The sequence below is a fragment of the Mustela erminea genome, chromosome 19, assembly GCF_009829155.1.
Source record: "Mustela erminea isolate mMusErm1 chromosome 19, mMusErm1.Pri, whole genome shotgun sequence".
Classification (NCBI taxonomy): Eukaryota; Metazoa; Chordata; class Mammalia; order Carnivora; family Mustelidae; genus Mustela; species Mustela erminea.
Window position 1 is genome coordinate 22,948,052 of NC_045632.1, and position 23,318 is coordinate 22,971,369.

At 33.3% G+C, this 23,318-nt stretch overlaps 1 protein-coding gene across 6 annotated transcripts in view; it reads right to left on the reverse strand.

Moving 5' to 3' along the window:
- URI1 (URI1 prefoldin like chaperone) overlaps nt 1-23,318 on the reverse strand; it is an 88,301-nt gene that overhangs the window by 31,214 nt on the left and 33,769 nt on the right. For 5 of the 6 annotated variants that reach the window (XM_032324180.1, XM_032324181.1, XM_032324185.1 and 2 more), the window contains 3 exons: nt 15,582-15,616; nt 2,525-2,603; nt 1,329-1,464 (listed from right to left, as the gene is read on the reverse strand). In XM_032324180.1, the coding sequence (XP_032180071.1) occupies nt 1,329-1,464; nt 2,525-2,603; nt 15,582-15,616 (250 nt within the window). Of the gene's footprint in view, nt 1-1,328; nt 1,465-2,524; nt 2,604-15,581; nt 15,617-21,785; nt 21,807-23,318 lie in introns of those variants that run through there. The other variant, XM_032324186.1, reaches the window with a different exon arrangement.

Sequence of the window (23,318 nt, forward strand, 5' to 3'; positions counted from 1 at the left end):
CTCTACCTTTGTCCCTCCCCTTCTCGCACCTGAACGCATGTGCGCATGCTCTCTAAAACAAATACATCTTAAAAAAAAAAAAAGTATTTTCCTGTTACTATATTATGTCATAACTGATTCTAAAGATTTCTTTGCTGAAATATCCACATGAAAATCAGAGTGAATAAACTTTAACAGACGATGGACTGATTTCATATCAGCAGAGCTACCCCAGTAAATAAGAAAGCTTTCCCGATTAAGAAAGGCCTTTAAGAAAGAATTATGCTCATTCTTTTTCCTCTAACGTACATGACTTATTTTAGTGTAGTAATGCCAAAAGAATTACCATTGCTAGAAATTATATACAGGCCTAACAATAAGATTCTGATTAGTGTCACAAATGATCAAATATGTTATCAATTATAAACTTATAGGAGCTGATTTGCAATTAGAGTGTCCAAATATAGATCCCACAATTTCACTGAGTAAATGAGTTCTCTAACTAGTACCCACTCACATGTATAAGTGAAATAATTTCAGCTGTAGAAACTCAGCTGTTTTTTTATCTTTATGACCTCATTTATACAGAAGAATCCTCAAAAATTTATTTTCAAATGCACATTTAACTACAAGATTAAAAAACAGGTAAGGATGATATTATACTACTAATTCAAGTATTTTATTATAGAAGCAAGAACACAGGTATTAAATAATTTTAATATGTAAGCTAGAACTGAAACCAAGCCCATCCAACTAAAAATGTATACGTGGATAGGTATCTACACCAACAAATAATATAATAGATAAACAAACTTAAAGAACAACCTCAATCAAATGGGCACTCTTTTGGGTAGCATCTCTACACACCGGGCCTTCTCTCCATGATGAAAATACAACTTCTTCTAAACCAAAAAGCATGTATAAAAACTGTTTCCTCCTTTATAAATAGGTATTACTCTTAGTTCAATAAATAAAAAGTAAATTCCTTCTATGTACTAAAAGTATTAAAAGCAAAAACAAGGCTATCAAAGCACCTAAACAAACCAGTTATAAAATATAAAATGAGCCCAAGTCTGATGTGTGCCCAACTTCTATCTATAAAACCACATGTTAAGGACTTTTACACTCTGTCATTTCTGAAAACATGCTAATGTGGATGATATTTCCAACCCAGATGTTCCATTCTCCAGCTTACATTCTCAAATGTTGATTCTATCAAACTACCTACAATTCAACCAAACCACAAATAGTTGGACTAATATTATCATGGATGGTACTTTTAGTAACAGCTCGGCATTTTTTAAACTAATACATCCAGCAAAGATACATCATTTATAATTGGTACATACGTTCTTTCCGATGCTCGACTAAGCCCACAGCCTGCTTTGCTGAGCACTTTGCAAACCAATTGTCCCCAAGTAAAACAGTGACTTCATTAGTATGGACAAGCTTTCCTGGCATGAAGGCAAAGGGACCAAATGGTACCTATTATTGAAGGAAGGAAGAGAGGGAGGGAGGGAAGGAACGAATAAGGAAGAAGACAAAAAATTTAAAACACTAAAAAATACATTTTAAGAAACAGCATTAAAAGTTGTGTTGAGGCCTTTTTATCAACTAAGAAAAAATGTCAACTTCATAGAAATTACACATTAAAGTTTCACTAAGAAAACCTATAGAAAATTGCTTCATGTTAATAAATCAATGAAAACAGGAAAAGAAGAATCAGCACATTTACATATAGCTTTCAGAGAAATTAGCACTGTCTCTGAATGTTGATACTTCGTGTTCATTCATAAATCTAAATGAAAGCAAACTAGCAATGAAATATTAAGTTAATAAAGAATATCTCTGATTAAAAAACCTGAAAATTATTTCAAATAAAATCGCCATTTTTAACAAAGTTGGAATTAACAAATAAATAGCTTTAATGAGTCTACAAATTTTACAAAATATCTGGGTTAGTATAATAAAGAACAATACATTTACAAAACATTTGAGCTACTGTAATTAAGAACAAAGTCTTATGAAAGAAAATACTTAAGCAATGAAAGAATCTAATCCAGGGCTCACGAAGAGATCACTATGTCGATATGAAGATCATTCAGACAAAAATTAGCAGTACCTTTTTATATAAAATCAATGTTCTAGGGTGTAATTCTGTGAATTATACATTATGATCTATTCCTGCTCTGGCTAACAGGAAACGACTAAGTGCCATATTTCTGTCTTAATTACAGTTTTCTAACACAGTAAATTTGCATACCAAATTTGTTAAATTTTGTGCTAACATTTATGCCATTTGTGTCTCTATAATGTGATAACTTAATATAAATCTGAAAAAAAAAGAAGCAAATACCAACTATTACAACAATTATTGGATTATTATAAAGTAAAACAAAACAAACTTTCCTTGTGATGGTAGTTTTCAGATACTGTCTATTAGCTTGGCAATTTGTGAATCAATATATATAAAGCAAAGAACCATTACTTTCCACAGTTAATATGTAAACAACATACTACTTTAAAAGCAACACACCACACATACCATGATGTTATATGACAACTTATCAGGCAAGGTACTGAGTCTTTCTTGCAGGGCATTATAGTCATTATCTACCTTCTTCCTGTTGACAAAAAAATAGCAAATACTAAATGAATACACAAATTAACAATTCCTTGAGTAGACTATGTATCAAAAGACAAACTAGTCAAAAACCCAATTTTAGCAATTTAAATATTAAAGTATTTTTTAATTTTAAAATCCTGTGTTTACCAAGTTTGGCAGTAGCATTATTCAACCATACACTTTTCAAAAAATTTAAGACTTTCAAGGACTTTGGTTTTAGAATTAGAACACACATCTTGAGAACTAGTGTTTTATAATGTACAAGATCATCTGAACTAAATGAAATTTGGAAATTAAAGGAGATACCAAAGGAAGGCCGGATGTTTAGAGGGAAACAGGAACTTAAGATGAAAGAAGACTAGATTTAATAAAGCTTGTGGGTGAATAAACACTGGCTGCACAGCAGAAATCATGAAAACAAAATTTGAACACAAAATTGGATGAGACAGTTCAGTCCTCAGAAAAGTTAAAGCTGAAAAATGTGGAATAACTCCACAGTTATTCATATTAATGTGATTACAGTGAGAGAGAACCAACGAGGAGCTAGAAGAAATGAGGTAGAGGTAATACAAAAAAGCATTTCGATTTGGCTTTGGAGCCTGTTTCATGTTGTATCAAGACAGAGCCACCTAATAAATTAATTTCAAATAACCAAAAGGTATTCTGTAGGAGCAGGGATGGTCATATGTTTCCACACTATGCACTCAGTTCTTACACCTGCTGGAAATGAATAGTACTTCATGCGGATGCTTATTTTCAAATCTTCTCTGAAAATTAGGTTTCATAAGCGTTTCTTGCTAGGGTGTAAGCTGCAGGCTAAACCAGTGCACTGGAATTTTTTTTAAAGCAAAAGGGTGTTGCCAGTTTAAAAAAAGTAACAAAAACAAAACTCACCAATTCAGCAAGTAATTTAAAAAGACATGTAGATATTGCCAAACTGAAATTAGAATAAATTGCAACATAGATAATCGTTCTCCAGATAACAAAAATGGCTGTGCTATAAACGTCATGGAACAGGTTCAGTTTACTCCTTAGCACCCCTAAAGCAAGAGCAGCATAATTAATAAAAATTATCTCATTTACTCTTAAGAATATCAAGGAATTTCACAAATATACTGTTATTTATCCTAAAAATAGTCCTGCAGTAAATGTCACTTATCAACTTTTTCCTCATTCAAAAAAGAAAGCAGAAGGAAAATGGAAAAACCACGCATTTAAGAGAAATCAGACGTCCTCCATCATAAAAGATGCAAGCAGTGAACTTAACCTAGGTCTTCTGGCCTGTGTTCTTTGAAGCAAGACTTTTTATTTCCTAAGTGTTCAAGGACTTTTGTAAAAGGTCCCCTCAAAATCCTTTTTGATAAAGTGTCTTTATTCTGTTTACTTAAGGGAGAAATATCTTTCTGGATACATTTTTATGAGAATAAACTGGTAAAAAACTTCATGCACAGAGCTGCACAGCAGAAAGAGCAAGGCTTTCAAGTCAGACCAGAAGGTGAATCCCAGTTCCACCACTTAACAAATTAACCCCCACCTTAGTGTCTTCAGTGGTAAAACTGGAATAATGCCTATCTCCCAGGTTCAAGAGAAAGAAAAAGAGTTTAGCAATGTACATCTACACTGAATAGCTGATACCCATTTCCATAGACTATCAAAAAACACCATTCTAAAATTTTCAAGAAAGACTACTAACCACTGGGACACCTGGTGGCTCCCTTGTTAAGCGGATGCCTTTGGCTCAGGTCATGATATCAGGGTCATGGGATCGAGCCCCACATTGGGCTCCCTGCTCAGAGGGAAGCCTGCTTCTCCCTCTCCCACTCCCCCTGTTTGTGCTCCCTCTCCCGCTGTGTCTCTCTCTGTAAATTAAACAAATAAAATCTTTAAAAAAAAAAAAAAAAGACTACTAACCACTAAGTTAAGATTCCATTATGTTAAATGCATTCAATTTGATAAAAAGAGCACAACTTATTGAAGGACAGTATAGCTAAATGTTACATTTAGGGGGCTTTTGGAGATAGGGTTGGTTATGTGCAACAAATAGGATACTGTCCATAAGAACCGATTTGCTGCAATGCCTGCACAGAGTAACACTCATTATTAAATCTACAGAACACTAACAGTTTGTATGTTTTAGATAAGTAATTCAGAAAATGCCCAAGGACTATACATCAGCTTAGATACCTAAATGTTCCTGTGATTGTTATAAAGCTAGTAGGGGGCGCCTGGGTGGCTCAATTGGTTAAGCGAATGCCTTCTGCTCAGTTCATGATCCTGGAATCCCAGGATCAAGTCCCACATCGGGCTCCCTGCTCAGCAGTGAGTCTGCTTCTCCGGCTGACCTTTCTTCTCTCATGCTCTCTCTCGTTCTCTCTCTCAAATAAATAAATAAAATCTTAAAAAAAAATAGTATTAAAGTTAGCATTCAGTATGTCTTATTTTGGTAACTACACCTGGAAAAAGGAGACTTCCCTAACAAAACACCTCTTTTGTAAACAAACAAACAAAAAGAATAGGAGATTCAACCAGAGGTAATACAAGAGATCAATGTCAGTATTCCAAATCAAGTATGATCAGTTTTAAACTTATCACTAATTCTCTCTAGAACAAAAATGTGGACATACTGGAGAATGATTTAAGATCAGAGCTGCTATTTCTAAATTCTGAGTTTTCTAAAAGTATAGAAACAAAGGAAAGAAAGAAGAAAGAAAGATAGGAAAGATAGGGACGCCTGGGTGCTCAGTTGGTTGGGTGGCTGCCTTCGGCTCAGGTCATGATCCCAGCATCCTGGGATCAAGTCCCACATCGGGCTCCTTGCTCGGCGGGGAGCCTGCTTCTCCCTCTGCCTCTGCCTACCACTTTGTCTGCCTGTGCTCTCACGCTCTCTCTAACAAATAAATAATCAAAATCTTAAAAAAAAAAAAAAAAGAAGAAGAAGAAGAAAAAAAGATAATTTAAAGGCAGCCCATCCAGAAGTCCTTTTTGAAGGGAGGGAAGCATGAGACAAGCAGTGTCTCTAGGAGAAATTACAGCTTGAGAAACTCTCTCCCCAAAGGTTTCACTAGTGGAAATATGCAGGATCAAACACCTTGGTCAAAGAATTTGTCTATTTGTCTTGAAATAGTCCCTAATAATAAATAATCCTGTCAAAGATCACCAAGCCTATGCAGCAGAAAATACAAATATGATTCTAAGAACTACTGTATTACAGAAGGTAAGTAGGGGATCTTTATTCGCACCAAAATTTTAAGAGTTACGTTTCTTCTGTTGTACTACTCAGAAACATAATTTTTAGACACTTTGGTCATATTAAAATATGTAGTCAAAGGAGGCAAGTGCTTATTTTTTTTTTAATGGAAAATAAAACCCAGATAGTTAGGATAAACCACTCCAGTCTATTTACTTATAACATATAGAATTCCTTGTCTGGAGGTCTTAATCGTCCTTGATCTTTAGAGATTAAGTTCAGGCATCAACTCTTAATTTTAAAAAGCTATCTAATAAACAAGATTTAATTTGCAACAGGTATCTTCATGCAATGTTCCTTATAGAAAATGAGAACTAAAGCACTGCTGTAAGTCATATACAAGAGACTTTCACAATCTTCTTTTGATTCTTGCTAATCACATGCTATATGCCTTCTGAGAAGCACCTTTTGTATTAAAAAGCAGCAGCAAAGAAGGACATAGACTTAGCACACTACAAATTAGCCTTAACCTTAAGGATGAAGATCAGGATAGAGCCCATGGAAAACACCTTATTTTCATATAGCTGTTAAAAGTATGAGAGCAAGTAAAATAATGTGTTTGCTTAAGTATTTACAGGTGAAGTATACTGATGTCCACGACTCACTTTGAAATGCATCAAGGAAAAATGAATTAATGATTGAGATAAAGACAGATATACAGTCAAGGTTTACCTGTACAATTCTTTCAACTTTTCTGAATGTTTGAAGATTTTCATGATAGGAATATTAAAAAGGAGATGGGGGAATATGAAAGCAAGACTGTATTTTTAATCCTTTTCTTAAATGCAACTGACAATCTCTGTAAAGAAAAAAAGTTCTATATCTCTTGTTTGAGGCAAAAACAAAGTCTCCAATTTTCACCTTTAAATAATAAAAAAGGGAAATAAAATTTAAATCACTGGTGGAAATAAGATTTTGCTAACTTTTCTACTTAAAGTAGAAAGTTGGAATAGGCAAAAATGCTGACATTAGGCCTGTGGGTTTGTTTTTGTTTTTTTATTTCTTATCATTCTCTCTCCCTTTACCTCATGTCTTAAACAAAAAAGCAGGAAACACCAAGTGGTGATCAAAAAGGGAAAAAGAAATGGGCTTTACATTCAAATTACTATCTGGGCTAATCTGGGGCAGAGTTATTTAAGTTTTTAAGAAATTATAAAATCCAATGATTTTGGAATATAAGTAACTGTATAATCTTATTTACAAATGATTCTTAATCCATTATACCCTCCTCTAGAAGTTCCTGTTAAGAATTCAAGAAAACCTTTGTTTCAATTCAATTCACCATTTATTGAGCTTCTTCTCTGCAACCAAACCTTATGCCATATGCTGCAGGGATCATCACTCAAATATAGCACGCCTTTTTTATTTCTTTGCACTGCTTCTTTGTTAAAGATCCACTAGCTTGATGGAAGCCTGGGTTTTTACCTCTGACATTAAGAAAATAGAGAAATATTAAATTCAGGAATGGACTACATATAGGTAAAGAGAAAAGTATTCTCATTACTAAAGAAAGGAATGATGAACGTTTTCAAAATCACCTTAAAAAGTCTAAATAAATAATTAAGGTCATATTTTTTTAAAGATTTTATTTATTTATTTATTTGACAGACAGAGATCACAAGTAGGCAGAGACGCAGGCAGAGAGAGAGGAGAAAGCAGGCTCCCCACCGAGAAGAGAGCCCGATTCAGGGCTCGATCCCAGGCCCCTGGGATCATGACCTGAGCTGAAGGCAGAGGCTTTAACCCACTGAGCCACCCAGGCGCCCCAAATAAGGTTATATTTAACAATAAAAATGTTCTTGAAAGAAAGATCATATTGTTGAAGGAATTGAAATTTGGCAAGAAGGGGAACACATTAAAAATTAAAATATATCTGTATTAAATTAGTATTATTCTTTTTTTAAACGGTCATGGCAAAATACTATTAAGTGAAATTGATGACAAATTCAGGCAACATGGTGGCATATTCCTTTTTCTGAACTCTATACCTAGGAAATTTGTGTCATCAGAAATGCTGGTGAAATAGTCCATGTTATTTTTATGAGTCCATCAAAAAATTGTACTGGAAATAGACACAAAGACAAACTTAAATATAAACACTTGCAATTATTCTAAAGTTAATGAAAGAAAATTGTCAAAGAGAGATCAATGCAGCTAACATTCTAATAGGTTTCCTCAATTTAACTCAACAATGAGAAAACAGTCACAACGGGTTTATATACAGCAAAGCTGGGGCTGATAAACTGTTACTAGTGCTCTCTGCTGACACACATGTACATGGGACTTCAGACTTGTCAGTGGTCACGGGTACCTGTTTCTTCACTCATTAGTGTTCTTTTACTCTAAGAATAAAATGAGATGAGAATTCGAAGTAAGAAAGTTTAAAAATCATATAAAAACACATCACTCTAAGTGTGAAAGAAATGTCCCAAGGTACCTCCTAGTTCAGTCAGCTTCAGGGAAGAGTCTATGGGTCATTTTAATTTTCTTTACTCTCTGAGTTCTCTACAACTGACACTAATTTCTGTGACAAATCAGAAAGGAGGGGCCTTTCAGAAAAGATGAGTTTTGCTATGATAAGTTTATAACTGACAAGCTTTGAATGTTTGTGCCATTTCTATTTAATTCTAATTTATAAGTGTGGTTTTAACTTTCTAAACTTTATTTCCAAAATATATTTTAGAAAATAGAAAACTTTTTTGTACTGTTTTCTTAGAGCAGTGATTCATATCACTGATATGAATGACTAACCTTTATGGTCACTGATACCCATGAGAAACTGAATAAAAACACTAGATTCTTTCCTGAGAAGTCCCAGTATCTGGCCTATAATTTCAACAGAAGCCACTCAGATCCCTCAAGCAATCCTGGTTTTAAACCCATCAAATATGTAAAATTCTCAAAATTATCTTCAACTCTGTTGATTTAAATAAAAAATAAGCAAACCATCACCAGTTCAGTCATGAATTAAATATAAATTAGTAAAAATGTTAAATCGTATGCATGCCTCAGTTTTTTTACTGCCTACATTTTCCCTAGTCATACACTGATACCCACTGCCTTTAGAATATTAGAATTTAGACTTTTGTATCTCAAAACAAGAACAAGCACTCTGGATTATCACTAAGTGGTCTGCCTCTCAGTCAAGCACTGTTGTTGCAATACTGACACCTTCACCCTTATATGGTACTCTTTCGAGCTTGAAAGCTTTATTGTACACTGCTCTTATTTTTATAAAAAATTAAATTAAAATGAATAGAAAATTTAAAAACTCAAAGTGCAAGGAGGTATAGTTTTAAAACCTAATGCGGTCAAAATAGAGATGAAAAGTCATTAGGTATGCCAAGTCAAATTGAGGTGTAGCATCAATCAGATATTCACTAGATTTAAGCTGAATGTGGGAAACTGTGACCCAAACAATGTATAAGTATACCAAAAATACATAATCAAGACTATGGTCTAAAGGAGGAAATGTACTTACAAATTTTTTATAAAACCTCAAATTTTATTTTAAAAATTCCCCTATTAAAAAATCCCACTATAATGCATTTATTTTGCATTTCATTTTCAGAAAAGCATTAAGTATTAAACTTAAGTATTAATTAAGTATTAATACTAGTATTAAACTAGTATTAAGCATGATACAAAGGCTAGGGGACTACTAGAAGCAACAAATTCTAAAAACAACTTAAAAATCATTAACCTTTTTTAAAAAGAAAGAAAGCATTTACAATTTGACCTTGGTGACATAAATACACATTAAGAATTAAAAAGCTGAAGGGAATAAAACAAAATATTTTAAAAAGAGGAAAAACTACCTTCTCTTTAGAATTACAAATAAGTTTGTCTTTATTCTTTTCTTATTTCAACGTTTCTAAATAATGTATTTATCTTATATTAAGGATAAAAAATTAAAAACCTAATTCATATTTTGTTTTTAAAAATACCATCCTTAGAACATTCAACTTGAATCCTTTTCTTTTGCAACTTAATTTGCTTTGAAATATCACATGTAAAAACTGCAAAACTTACTTAACCTCCCAAACCCATGTACTAAAATACCATACTGTTTAAAAAGAGAAAAAAAGAAAACTATGCAGAAACTAAAAAATAACAAAGAAGGCGATTTATATATATGATTCCTTCCTCTTGCCCTTGTCCCTAAGGATACTTTTGTAACTACAGAGATTCCAACCATAAAAGCATGTAAAATCTTCAGGTTTGGAAATCGTCCTCTGCTCTACTGGGGGTGACGGTGAGAGTCACGAAGACACATAAAATGAGAAAGCCCGAACAGAAGGCCCTATACAAAACAAGTGACTAAAAACTTTGTGGTCAGTAAAATGGGAGTCTGAAAAACATGGTTTCCAAATTTACTCAACACTAAAACATGAAGTCATCACTATTAACATTTTTTTAAGTTTTAAAGGTATGCAAATCAATATTTCAGATTATGCATAATAAAATACAACAAATTTTATTGTATATGCAGGCAAGTCAGGAAAGCCCTGTTTCAGGTCATTTATGAGAAATATACCACAAACTACAGCACTACTCTAATGAAATAGCCTGGTGATTTTGTGGGGCAAAGAATCCCTCAAAACATTAGATAGAGACAGATACACGTATCCATCCATCCACACTGATTCACTTGAAAGAAGAATTCCAAACAAACATCTTCATCTGTGTTTTTTAACTATTTAGGTATGCTTACTTGGTTATTTCCCTCTATATACTTTGACTATAACCTATACTAGAAACTAGTTACTCTTTTTCTCTACACAGTATTTTTTATTATTTTCCTTTGAAAAGTGAAAATGCCAGGTATCTGCTTTAGAATCCCCTCTCTCAAAATTCTCGTTGTGATGAGCACGGAGTGTTGTATGTAAGTGCTGAATCACTATAACTTGTACACCTGAAAAGAATACTATACTGTATGCTAACTAACTGGAGTTTAAATAAAAATTTAAAAAATAAATTCACATCCTCAACTGTTTCAGCATTTGTATGCCCAAATTTAAAGCTATTCTTTCCAAAATTAAATATCTGAATAATATAAAATGCCTTTTTATTTTCACTTACTTCTGCTTCACGTCATTTTATAGGTATCTTTACTACTTAAAACTCTTTTAAGATGATTTGAAGGAAGCAAGACAGTAAAGTTTTTATAACTCATATGCATACAGTTTATGATTACAGGTAACGCCTAAGAGACATATGACATGTATGTGCCAGGCATCACATGCTATCTTTCATTAAATTCTCACAAATCAACACAAATAATGGAGCTTTTTTCTTGTGGGACATAAACAGAAGTACCTATGATGCATTAAAAATGACCATAAATTCTTCATCACTCCTCCTACCAACTGGAGTCTATTTCCGACTCTGCTCTACACAATGTAGCCTTGCAGCTACCATTTTTGCTGCCCTGAGATCAAGTAAAGTGAGACAGGGAGAAAAGCACATAGACAGAGGCCCAGCTAACAACCCACTAGCCACCAGACTTGTGGGTAAGGTCATTTTGGACAACCCACTGACCCAGCCACCAAAAAGCTGCAACCACACAATGAGCCCAAACAGAGGAGCAGAACAAGAACACAGATAAGTCAAGACCAATATGCACATCCACAGAATCAAACACACACAAAAACATGGTTGCTGTTTTAAGCCATGAAGTTCTAGAGTAATTTTATTAAGAAACAATAAATAATGGATATAACAGCTCAAGAAGGATAAATTTCAAGTCATAAAACAATTGTCTTAGTAAGGTCACCATTATTTATTTAAAAAAAAAATCAGTACCAAATCTTATTTGGTTAACTCTAAAAATTAGACATTTGACACACAATGAAATTTATGGAAATAAAATAAAGAATAAGAGTTAACTAATAATTGAGAATAATCTCCAAGGATGAATTAAATGAACATACAATCTGATTTCATTTTTGTCAAAAAGGGTGGGAGCACAATTTATAAAGACATGTGGATGAATACACATGTACACACACATATACATACACACACACATACACACATACAACATATCCTTTAGGCAAACAATTTCTGAAAACATTTACAAGAAATTGGCCAAAAAACCCACTGTTTACAAAGATAAATGAGAACTGAGAGATAAGGGTAGGAGAAAAACTATACCTCATTTATCCCCTTCAGAACTTCCTAAATTTTGAACTATATAAATATACTACCAAATTTAAAAATGTTTAGTGTAAATTTTTAGAAGTTTTATGTCTTAAAGACACAAACTGAAATATTTCCAGATGGACATTTTCAGGTTCATTTCAAAAGTGCTGTAGGTAGGGGAAGAGGGTAGGAGAGGCTGTTGAAATGTAACAGTTCAGATGACACTGCAAGTTGATAATTACTGAGGCTGAGTGATGGGTACATGTGGATTCACAATAGAGTCACCTTTTGTTTGAAATTCTTCATAATAACAAGTTATCTAAAAACATTAATGTAAAGCTTTAACAATACTGCTTAGAAAGCCATCTCTCCATCATGATAAAATAAGATGATGGCATGAATACAAAATATTCAGGAATATTTACAAAGCTTTGGTAGGTTTTTCTTGTTTTCTTTATTCATCTGATAATTAAAAGAGATTTCAGAGCTACTATTAATATTTATTGAGTGTCAGCCTGGGTGTTCTATAGACATTATCTCACTCGATCTTCAAGTTAAGTATTATCATTGTCACTTTACAAGGAGAAAACAGAATCTCAGGAATTCACCCAAGGTTACAGTTAGTAAATGACAGGATTCAAATGTAGATGTGTGACTCTGAATCCAATGCTCTTTAGGGAAGAATTAAAAAGATAAAAAATTACAGGTAATCTATAAACAGAATAATCAGGCCCTGGTGGATTAAACAGTAGGAAGTACATCCATATTTTAGTAAGAAAATAGTGTGTGGATTTTATACCTTATTTCCTGAGTTAAGTAAAAAGGATTTTAAGGGAAAAAAAAGTTGTATTTAAATCTTTTTTAATCTTCACTAAATTGAAAACCACTATTAGCTCTAAGTATTGTACAAATTCTCAACTATTAGGCTCAAACCTTTCCTTATTATCTGTTATTAACTACACAAATACTGTAAATGTTTCTAGTTTACCAAAGCTCTGGAATTTGAATTAATTTTCTAGAAGAGTTTTTTTGGGCAGATCCTATTTGCCCCAGGCCATTTTTACTCCTACTTTTCCACAAATATTTTTAGTTCTGCCCTACATTAAAAAAAAAAAAAAAAAAAAAAAATCATTTTGGAAGCCTACAATATTCATTACTTGTCCCTTAAATAAAAGAATGCTTTAAAACTGCTCAAACAAGTATAAACATCATCACTAGCGTTAAGAAAGCATTTTTAAAAAATCATCTGTGTTGCTCTCCCTTATATATATTGATATGTATGCCATGAAGAAGGGAGCTTAGCTATATGAATTGTACTTTAGACTAGGCTAAAACCAAGGCCTAAAGAAAACTGAAAAGCAACATGCTTTTAAAAGCAGTGTGTAAGAAAGACAGCCTTAAGAAGCGTTAACAGCTTCCGTTCTTGCTTCCTAGCTCTCTGTAAATAGCACAAAATTATTGTGATTTCCCTGTTTAGTGTCCGACTATGAATTCCTCCATGGCAGGGCCGTTCAAATCCAAACAGCAACATAACACTGGCATATGGTAGGAACTCAATCACTATTTGTGGAATTAATAGAATAAAAACATCACGAGAACTCCACAATGCTCCCAAATAGCTATCTATTTCCTGGCTTTCAGAGGAATAGAGATACTTTGGTTTCAGTTTTTTAATATAATAAATCGGTGAGTTCACTGGCCATTGAGATTCTAGCAATATCAGATCCTCATTAAAAACAAACAGAAAAGTCTGTTTCCTCAGCCCTATTAGAAATGATTCAGAGGAAAAGGCAAATTTCAACTGGAAAAATTATTTTAATTTTTTGAAGTAGAAATAAGATATTGTATTACTTTAAGACACTTGTAGGTAAATACCTAAGCTTCTATAGTTTGGAAAGCTTTGGAAAATTACAAACAGATTGAGAGCCAACATGAACCTGCTCTGAAATAAATGTCACATTTCCGTTTGTCAGTGGTTACCAGACTTGGACATTGCTACAGTATCTGCAAATTAAAATGTTATATATAATTACATATCTATGGTCTTCATCTACTCAAACATTTATTAAGTACCTATAATATGCCAAACACAGTAGGAGGTGCTGTAGCTAAAAAAAAAAAAAAAAAAAAGAGGAAAACATGCCCCTTGGCCTTAAAGAATTTTCATTCTAACAGGGTAAGAATCTTGCAAAAAAAAACCAGAAGCAAGTTATTCACACATCTGCTTCAATTAGTATCTCTTCTTAGTGAATCCAACCTTTTACTGATTTCCTGAATTCCTTACCAAATCAAAAGAGAGAAGTCCACGTGAATAAAACTTCCTTATTATTTGTAAAATGGATCACTTTGTCCAAATTAGCACAAGGTGGAGGGTTGAGGGGGAATGGTAATTCTTTGGCCAAGTACTTGCATTTCAAGTTTTAACCTGGACTGAATGTATAATGAAAAGAGTGAATGTCCATCATGGAAATGTTGACAGACTTACACTACCAGTAGATGCAACTACAAAACTGCATTTATTGAAAATTAATGAAGTCCCTGAATTTTTATTTATAAAGTGAATATTATTAGTTTTAGATTATTTTCTGCAAGCCAACAGTCAGAATTTAATAAGATGATGTGTACAGATTGAACTGATTTTCACTCTTATCCACTGCTTGCAGCCTATGTGCATTTAAACCAAAAAACATTTGATATACACTAACTATAAATTATTTCCTTGGAGATCTCTCAGGCATGAAGAAAAAGCCTCTTAAATAAATTTAAAATATTATATGCTTGATGGTGTATAACCAAAGGTTTAATCTCACCACTAAAGGGGCAGTTACCATGATTTTGCAATAACCCTGCAGACAATAATCAAGACAGCTCCTGTTGTTCTCTCAGTAAAATCTTCGTAAACACAGCATGGATATATTGTAATTTGGTATCTGTAAGATCAACAGCTATACCTCATGACAACTCATAATGTAAGATTTTATTCACCATTACATTGAGTGTTTTCCTCAGAAGACTTAGGGAAGTGTGTTATTTACCAAGCATTGTCCTATTTAACTAAAGATTAGCACATTAAAATAGATATGCTTTCTTTCTCTCTATACTCTAAGAAAAAGAGCAGTCCATAAAGAAAGCTCTGGGAAGTAGGCAATTAATTAGATTTTTTCAAACTTCAGGGAAATGTGGATATTTCCATCACTATTTTACAACAACTGATTCCAATTATTATTCTAGCACAAATATAAGAATATTCCCCAAATAGAGCTCTCTCTGATTAGCCAGGTTCAAAAATGTCTCAGTCTCCACCTCGTAATGATATTAATATTATTCTAATTTGAAAAAAAGAAAAGAAAAGAAAAAAGAAGGCAATTAGAATAAACACAAATGGTGACACAATTTCAGGAAATCAGGGAACACGTAATTCAGTAAACAGTGAAGGACAATATAAATTAGTATCAAAGCATTCAAAATGGAGATTACTAGAAGAATTCAATTACGGGTTAAAAAAAATAATACACACTTTATTTAAATACAAAGGGATGACCCCATCAGTATTTCAGAAATAATATAAAACCATCATTCACTCACCAATGCTGGATTTTCTCTTGGCAGTTAGTGACCACCTGTCATGGAAACAGATAACTACTCATGAAAAAACGGGCTATACACAAAGCTACAAAATCAGTGTATCAGAAAACTAGAACAGTGGCTTTACAGATTTAATAGCACCTCAGTATACATTTTTATTTGTCAAATGCACAGAGATGTGACTGTTAGTTTTTAAGCAGCACACTTCATCATAACCCCCTAATGCAGGCTGATAACTGCAGAACAAATTACAGCCTTCCGATTCATACTTTGCTACAAAACCCGCTTCATAACTATTAGGTGACATATGATATAAGATAACTAGTATTTTGTACAATCTACAGACCTGCTTTCAATGTTACATATTTTGTAGAATACGCAAATGTTATAAATAACAAAAAACCAATGCAACATTCACGTTTCATCACTAAAAAAAAAAAAAATTACAGTAGTAAAAATATTTTATTTTGTCAGTATATCTCCAAATGTTTTCACCTGTAATTTTTATTCTGATGCATTAAAAATGAGTTCAGTGATATTTTTCTACTAACATTTTCAAGAAGAAATACTTGGGATAAAGAGATGCTCTGAACAGCCCATTTGTTCCCTTAGTGAATTATGATAAAATTTTAAGCACTTAATAGCCAGTTTAAACTATGTTTATATTACTAAAACAATAAAATTAAGGGCAAAACTTATTTGCTTTCCTTAAAGATATTTCAGCAGAACCTAAAAATGCTGGGGGAGGGGGGGAAAACAACACTAACCAATGAAGAAAAGAAACCCTTGAATGGTAATTTAAAAAACGACACTGTTTTCAGAGATTACTAATTGTTTTTAAATTGTCCATTAATAAAAATTTTAAACAATAATCTCAAATACCGTAACACCATTTCAGAGACAGAGAAACTAAGGGATACAAGCCAAAATGCTCAATACAAGGCTATGTGAGAAAGACAGCAGCATTATCTGGTTTGAAACACACTGCTTCAGTTCACCACTCTAAACACCAATATTGTCTCTTGTCTCTCTTGCTCAATGTTTCACCCAAAAATCACAAGACTTTTTTTTTTGTGGGGGGGGGGAATGGGGTGCTGTCACTAAATTCCTATTATAACATTTAATTCCTGAAATAAATGTCCTCCTTTGGTACATTTTAAATACTTAGGCAGCAATCCTGTACCAAAATACATGCTGTAATCAGATACTCAACCATACTACACATTAACACAGCATAAAAAGTCCGTTTTAGAATGAAGATCTCTCAGTAAGTATCAATCACATAGCAACACTTAATAACAGTGGTAATATATAATAGAGTACTGACTTTACATCTGGAAGAACCAGGCTAAAACTACATCAATCCATTTCACTGTTTCTGATTTGGCAGTAATTACAAAACAGACAAACAGAATTAAATGTAAATTGAAAAAGAAAAAAATCTTCATGAAATCCTTTTCATAAAGTTCCTCTTTAACAACCCCATTAAAAGATGAGACCCAAAAAACAGTCAGGATGCTTTCCAATCCCAATGCATGTGTTTCCAAGCATGAAGTGAGCCAAAAGCACAAAAAGAAAAGCCCTGCAAACCATAAGAGCAGAATGTTCATTAACCTCTACATGATAATCCTTTCGTAGCTGCATATTAACTAGTTACATATTCATAATCATTTACATTATTTAAAGGACCTTCGATGAAATTTTCTAAGCAATATCCATTAGTGACAGTGTTAAAGGTTACAGAAGATAGTCTACTTAATGTTTCCAGGAAGGCTTTTTAATTAGTAAATATGTAAATTTGGCACATATGCTTTTTATGTTTAAAAAACAAGTCTCTAGTAGAATGACATGTGTTCTGGCCATCACCCCCCATGGTCTAGTCTCCACTTTGTTTTAGCTATCTTTCCCCCACTCCACCATCTCCCTCACCCCCTTTCTTTCCTAAAATAGTCTCCCAAGAACAAACATTCAAGGATAAAACAACAAAAATCCATTTCATAATTTATAACAGAAATTTTAACCACCAAAATATTGCCTTACACTAAAGTCTTATTATTAGTTACATACAAATATTAGAACAGAGTCATCCAGTTAGGCAAAATCAAAGGTACAGGCTCCATATTTTAAGAGTCAGAGAAATAAAGGAAAATGTGAGAGATGCAAGTATAATACCTATAACAGCCTTCTGATGAGGCTACAGTTATCTTTGTTTACATGAGTTATATAACCCACTTACTTCCAAAAACCTTTAAATCTAAGCAGTTGTACTGATACTTTGAGAGATCATTCTAGTTTTCCTGTTTTAAAGCAAATTATTCAAAAGAAAATATTGGTAAATTTCTAGAACTGTAGATTCAAGGGAAATTTTAGAAAAAAGAAAAATCTGATGATTCCAATTGAATCTGAATGGGTTAAAAAAAATCTAATTTTTCTATTAAGTTAAATTAGTCCAAATAATCTTACTTCTTCTGAAAATTGACTCAGATTAATTAATTAATCAGATTAATTCAAGTATTAAATAAATAAAATGAACCTGGTTCTATAAGAAACCCTTGAAAGAACAAAGCAAAACAACAGAAAAACATTTCATTACTTTGTTGTCCTTCACAGAAGCTTTTTAGTAAGATGGCTATGGAGCAACAATAATAGTTTTTTAAGTTAAACCCGTCAAAACATGCAACTGTTACTCCTGAAGAAAAAATCTCATTGAATCATTTTTTAAAAATTGATTAGTAGGCTTCAACAATTAAAATAACTGACCTAGTAAATTCTTTAATGTGATATAATAGCATTTAGAGCCAGGAATTTATAAATAAAATATGTGCTTACACAATAGTACAGCATTAAAGTCCACAGTAAAGAAAAAGGTCTATGAGCTGATTTACCACTTTTTAAGATACATTTTATCATTAAGAGTCTTCACCAACAGCCCAGTAGTAAGAAAGTCCATGGTGTGCTTTGTAGTTCAAAAGTGCCCTTACCCTAAAAAGTAGTACCAATGGTATATGCCAAGACTTCATAGGATGAAAATCAGTAAAAGCAGGTTTTTGACCTCTCCAAAACCTGTGTTCAAAATTTAAGTATCTTATCCAATATTATGCAATTGCCCAGGAACTGGTAAGAGAAATAATCAGTTTTAGAACGGAGTCTAGCTAACGGGGACCATCTAATCTCAAAGCCCGTATTCACTGGATTGGACTACCTCCAACCATCATGCATCTTACTGGGTGACAGAAGCAAAGCAGCTATTTACATCTTTGGTCTTCCTTTTTTAAAACACTGACTGTTGCTGCTACTTCTCCACTTCATCCACAAACCCACTCATACACAAAGAAGACCTTACCAATGTTAGTAAAAGCAAATAAGCTTAAATTCACCAACTGGCTAATAAAAACCCTCATTTCTTCCAACAGCTCATGGCCTTTTTAGGTCAAGTGACTAAGTATAAACAGATTTCCCAAGCCCCATTTCTTTGTGTGCACTGGTAGGTGGGGGTGTGGGGGGAAAGACACGCTAGCCCTCTAATTACTACCACATCTCGTTATACTTTTGAAGTACTTATGACTGAGTTAGATGCCCAGGATGACAGTGGTAGACAACAAAACTAACAACCTCTTTTTCTTTATGTCAGTGTCTAGCTAACATACATACAAATTCTGTTGCAAAAGGTTAAAGTAAGGGACGCCTGGGTGGCTCAGGTGGTTGAGCAGCTGCCTTTGGCTCAGGTCATGATCCCAGCGTCCTGGGATCGAGTCCCGCGTCGGGCTCCTTGCTCGGCAGGGAGCCTGCTTCTCCCTCTGCCTCTGCCTACCATTCTGTATGCCTGTGCTCGCTCTCTCCCCCTCTCTCTCTGACAAATAAATAAAATCTTTAAAAAAAAAAAAAAGGTTAAAGTGATATTTGATAAATTTTAAAGCCAATAAACTATATGGGGAATAATAATTCCTTTGCTGTTTTTCCTCAGAAGAAACTTTCTAAAAATTATTTTGTAAGGAATGAATGATTTAACATGTATTAAAATCTTCATTACTTATTTCCATTTGTGCTATTTATTTTGGTAAGAGACCACAAGGGGGCATCAACCCATGAGTTTTCTCTGTTAAGTAACAGTGCCACATTAAAATCAGACTGAACAGAAAGCCTAGAAGGGTAACTTTGCTAAGTCTCAAATGATACTTCTCTCAAAAATGTTCCATTTCATTTCTAAAACCCCCCCAACTGTATTTCAATTTCAAATTCTCCCTCTACGGATTCATATACAGAATGATAATCTGAGGACTGTATTAATCAGAGCTGTCTAAATTTATACAGTTTGCTTCTCTCATTAGACTGTCTTCTGATAGATTGTACAATTTGGGGATTTAAAGCTACTGAATTAAAAAAAAAACAAAGTATCCCTGATGGCTAAAACCAATGGATAGTACACATGCACTGTTACCTGACAATTACTTAAAAGGTTGAAAATAATTTTTTTCAAAAACATATTGTCAGTTAATTACACAGACATCTGAAAGTCATTGGCAAAGTATACAAAAAGCATACTTCAACAAATTTAGTAAGATATTAAAGGTGCCTGGGTGGCTCAGTGGGTTAAGCCTCTGCCTTCAGCTCAATTCATGATCTCTGGATCTTGGGATCTAGGCCCCATCAGTCTCCCTGCTCAGCGGGGAGTCTGCTTCTCTCTCTCTCTCTCTCTCTCTCTCTCCTCCCTCCCCACCATGTCTCATTCTCTCAAATGAATAAATAAAATATTTTTCAAAAATTTGTAAAATATTACAAGTCTTCTTAATAAGACTCTGCAAAGAAGGAATTGACTACAGGTTCTTAAAAAGGAAACTGCAACAAATAATAATAAACTGCAATGAACTGAGTATTTCTACATAAAAATTTTAAATAAATGTACTTTCTAAATATGTTAAAAATGAAAAATACCAAAGCTACCAAAAATTTAATTCCAACTATATAGAACCACTTTTTAGAACATTCAAATGTCCTTATTCAAAAACATAGTTATGATGGAATCAAAATAATCATCTTAATTCTTACTTTTACATTTAGCCCAATTTTCACCTACACAAGCTTCTAACACACTTCTCACATTCAAACCCAGTCTCTTTATACATAAATATTAGATTACGTCTAACATACTTTGGTATTGTACATTCCATTCCTTCATAGTTCTACCTACAAATTAGGGCTCTTTCTTTTCCTTTCAGTTATTACTCACAATGCTAAGTATAAAGATACTGGGTAAAGGTAATAGTTGGTAAAGATAAAGGTTTGTCACAATGGAAATATCAAACACTGGTAACATCTACATCCAGCCAATATGCCTAAAAATGAAGACTTTGATGTGTGGAGAGTTCTGTTTTTAAGGGTATTTGAATTAGGAACCCAGGAAACTCTAACTGTACTGACTGAAAGCCCAGTGAGTTATGGGACACGTCTACTTTATTCACCAATGTATTCGCTTGCCATACTGACAGTAAACATGCATCTAGTCCTTTTAAAGAAGTACAGGTCTACCATCACCTAGCCAAAAACCTCAACAGATGTTTCTCAGTTTAAAAATTTTCATAACTTAACAAAGTAATACAGTACATGTAACATACATTATAAACACCAAACCCCAGTGAAACACCACTCTGTATCAAACACAGTAACACTGGCAATAAAATATATGAATATTCAAAGTAAATGGAATAAGTGCCTCACTCAAATCAGTTCCAATCAGTTTGTCAACAAATGAGTATGCCACACACTTAGGAGTAACTTTGTTTTCAGTGCTTTTTAGCCTTCTGAATTGTAGACTGGGGACTATAACCTGCATTTATTTCTGAACTTGAAATAATGCTTGAATCACACCTTGCATGCCCACTGTTTTACCAGAGATACCAATTTTTCTCCTCTTATATTTACAAACACTGATCCATTCTGAATTAATTTTGAATATTGCCCATTGACTACTATCATCTGAAGATTCATAATCTGAAATTTAATTTATATTATCATTTCTACCATCATTTGTTTCTAGTTGAGCTTCACTATAAGTCAAGAAAAATCTCCAAATTAAAGCCCAGAGATTTGAAAACAAAAAATTGAAAATACAGAAAAGACCAAGAAGAGATATGTAAAACACTGTATAATTGAAAACTCAGAAAGAGAAAGAAGAGCATATGTGACAGAAGCAATATTTGAACCTACCATGACAGGATTTTCCAAAATGAGGAGGAAGGTATCAGCCAACAGATTCTAGAAACTCTAACAACCTCAAGCAAGAGGAAAAAAAAAAAATTATACCAAGGAAAAACAAACTTCCACAAATGAAACCCTCCAAAAAAAGAAAATTTTATAAGCATCAAGAAAGAGCAAGGAGGATATACACTGACTTCAAAGTAGCAACTAGAAGAGCTAGAGTGAACTTCAACAAAAAACAAAAGAAAACAGAAAATAAGATAAAACCTTACAGTGCTGAAAAAAATAACTGAAAACTGGTAATTATGTACAGCAAACAAATCCTTCAACATGAAGGAAAAATAAAAACATTTTCACACAGAAAAAGAATTCTTCACCAGCAAATTTTCACTAAAAGAAATACTACATATATATGATGTGATGGAGGTGCTAGCTAAAATGCCTTAAATTTATATACTGGTGTATGTCAAATGCATCTCAATAAAACTGAGAAAAAAATGCTACAGTGCTATTCAGATTAACATTAATGCAGAAAGAACTAAGAACAACTGTACAGGTAAAATGAAAAGTAAAGGTAAATCAGTACTGATCACATCAAACAAGTATATAAAGTACTGTGGTATTTAAAACAAGGAATTAAAATGCATGAAAGCAATAACGCAAGAGGTAGGATGAATAAATGAATTCATGTTGTGCTCTCTAGAAGAAAATTAACCTAATAAAAAAGATGGTATAAGGATACAGTATACTTAATGCTAACATATGTGTGTACATATATATCTACATATACACACACATATTTCTACAGTAAAAAAAGTATCACCAGCTCACAAAGGAGAGAAAATGCAACATATCTGATTAAATCAAAGGAAGGCCAAAAAAAGAGAAAAAAGAACATAAAAGTAGATCAAAGAGACCCACAATGAGTTACCACTTCACACCTATTAGAATGGCTCAGAAGGAGGGAGGGATGAGGAAGTCAGAGAGGGAACTGAGAGACTGAGAGAAAAGAAAAAGGAAGGGAAGGGAAGAAGGGAGAGGGGAGGAAGAAAGTAACAAGTGTTGGAAGGATACAGAAAAACAGAAACTCTTGTGTACTACTGGTGGGAATGTAAGATGGTGCAGCCACTGTGGGAAACAGTAAGGTGGTTCCTCAAAAACTAAACACAGGATTACCATGTGATCCAGCAATTCCGCTTCTGGTTATATACATAAAAGGGTTGAAAGCAAAGTATCAAACGTGTTTGTACACTCAGTCCACAGTAGCATTATTCACAATAAACAAAAAGGTAAAAGCAATTCATGTTATTCAATGGAATATCATTCAGACTTTAAAAATTAAATTCAGAAATATGCTAGAATATGGACAAATCTTTACTTATGCCGAATAAAACAGTCACAAAAGGACAAATACTGTAAGATTCCATTTATGTGAGACACCTACAGTGTCAAATTTATAGAGACAGAATATAAAACAGTAGTTGCCAGCATATGGGGGAAAGGCGTAATGGGAGTTATTTCTTAATGCACAGTTTCAGTTTT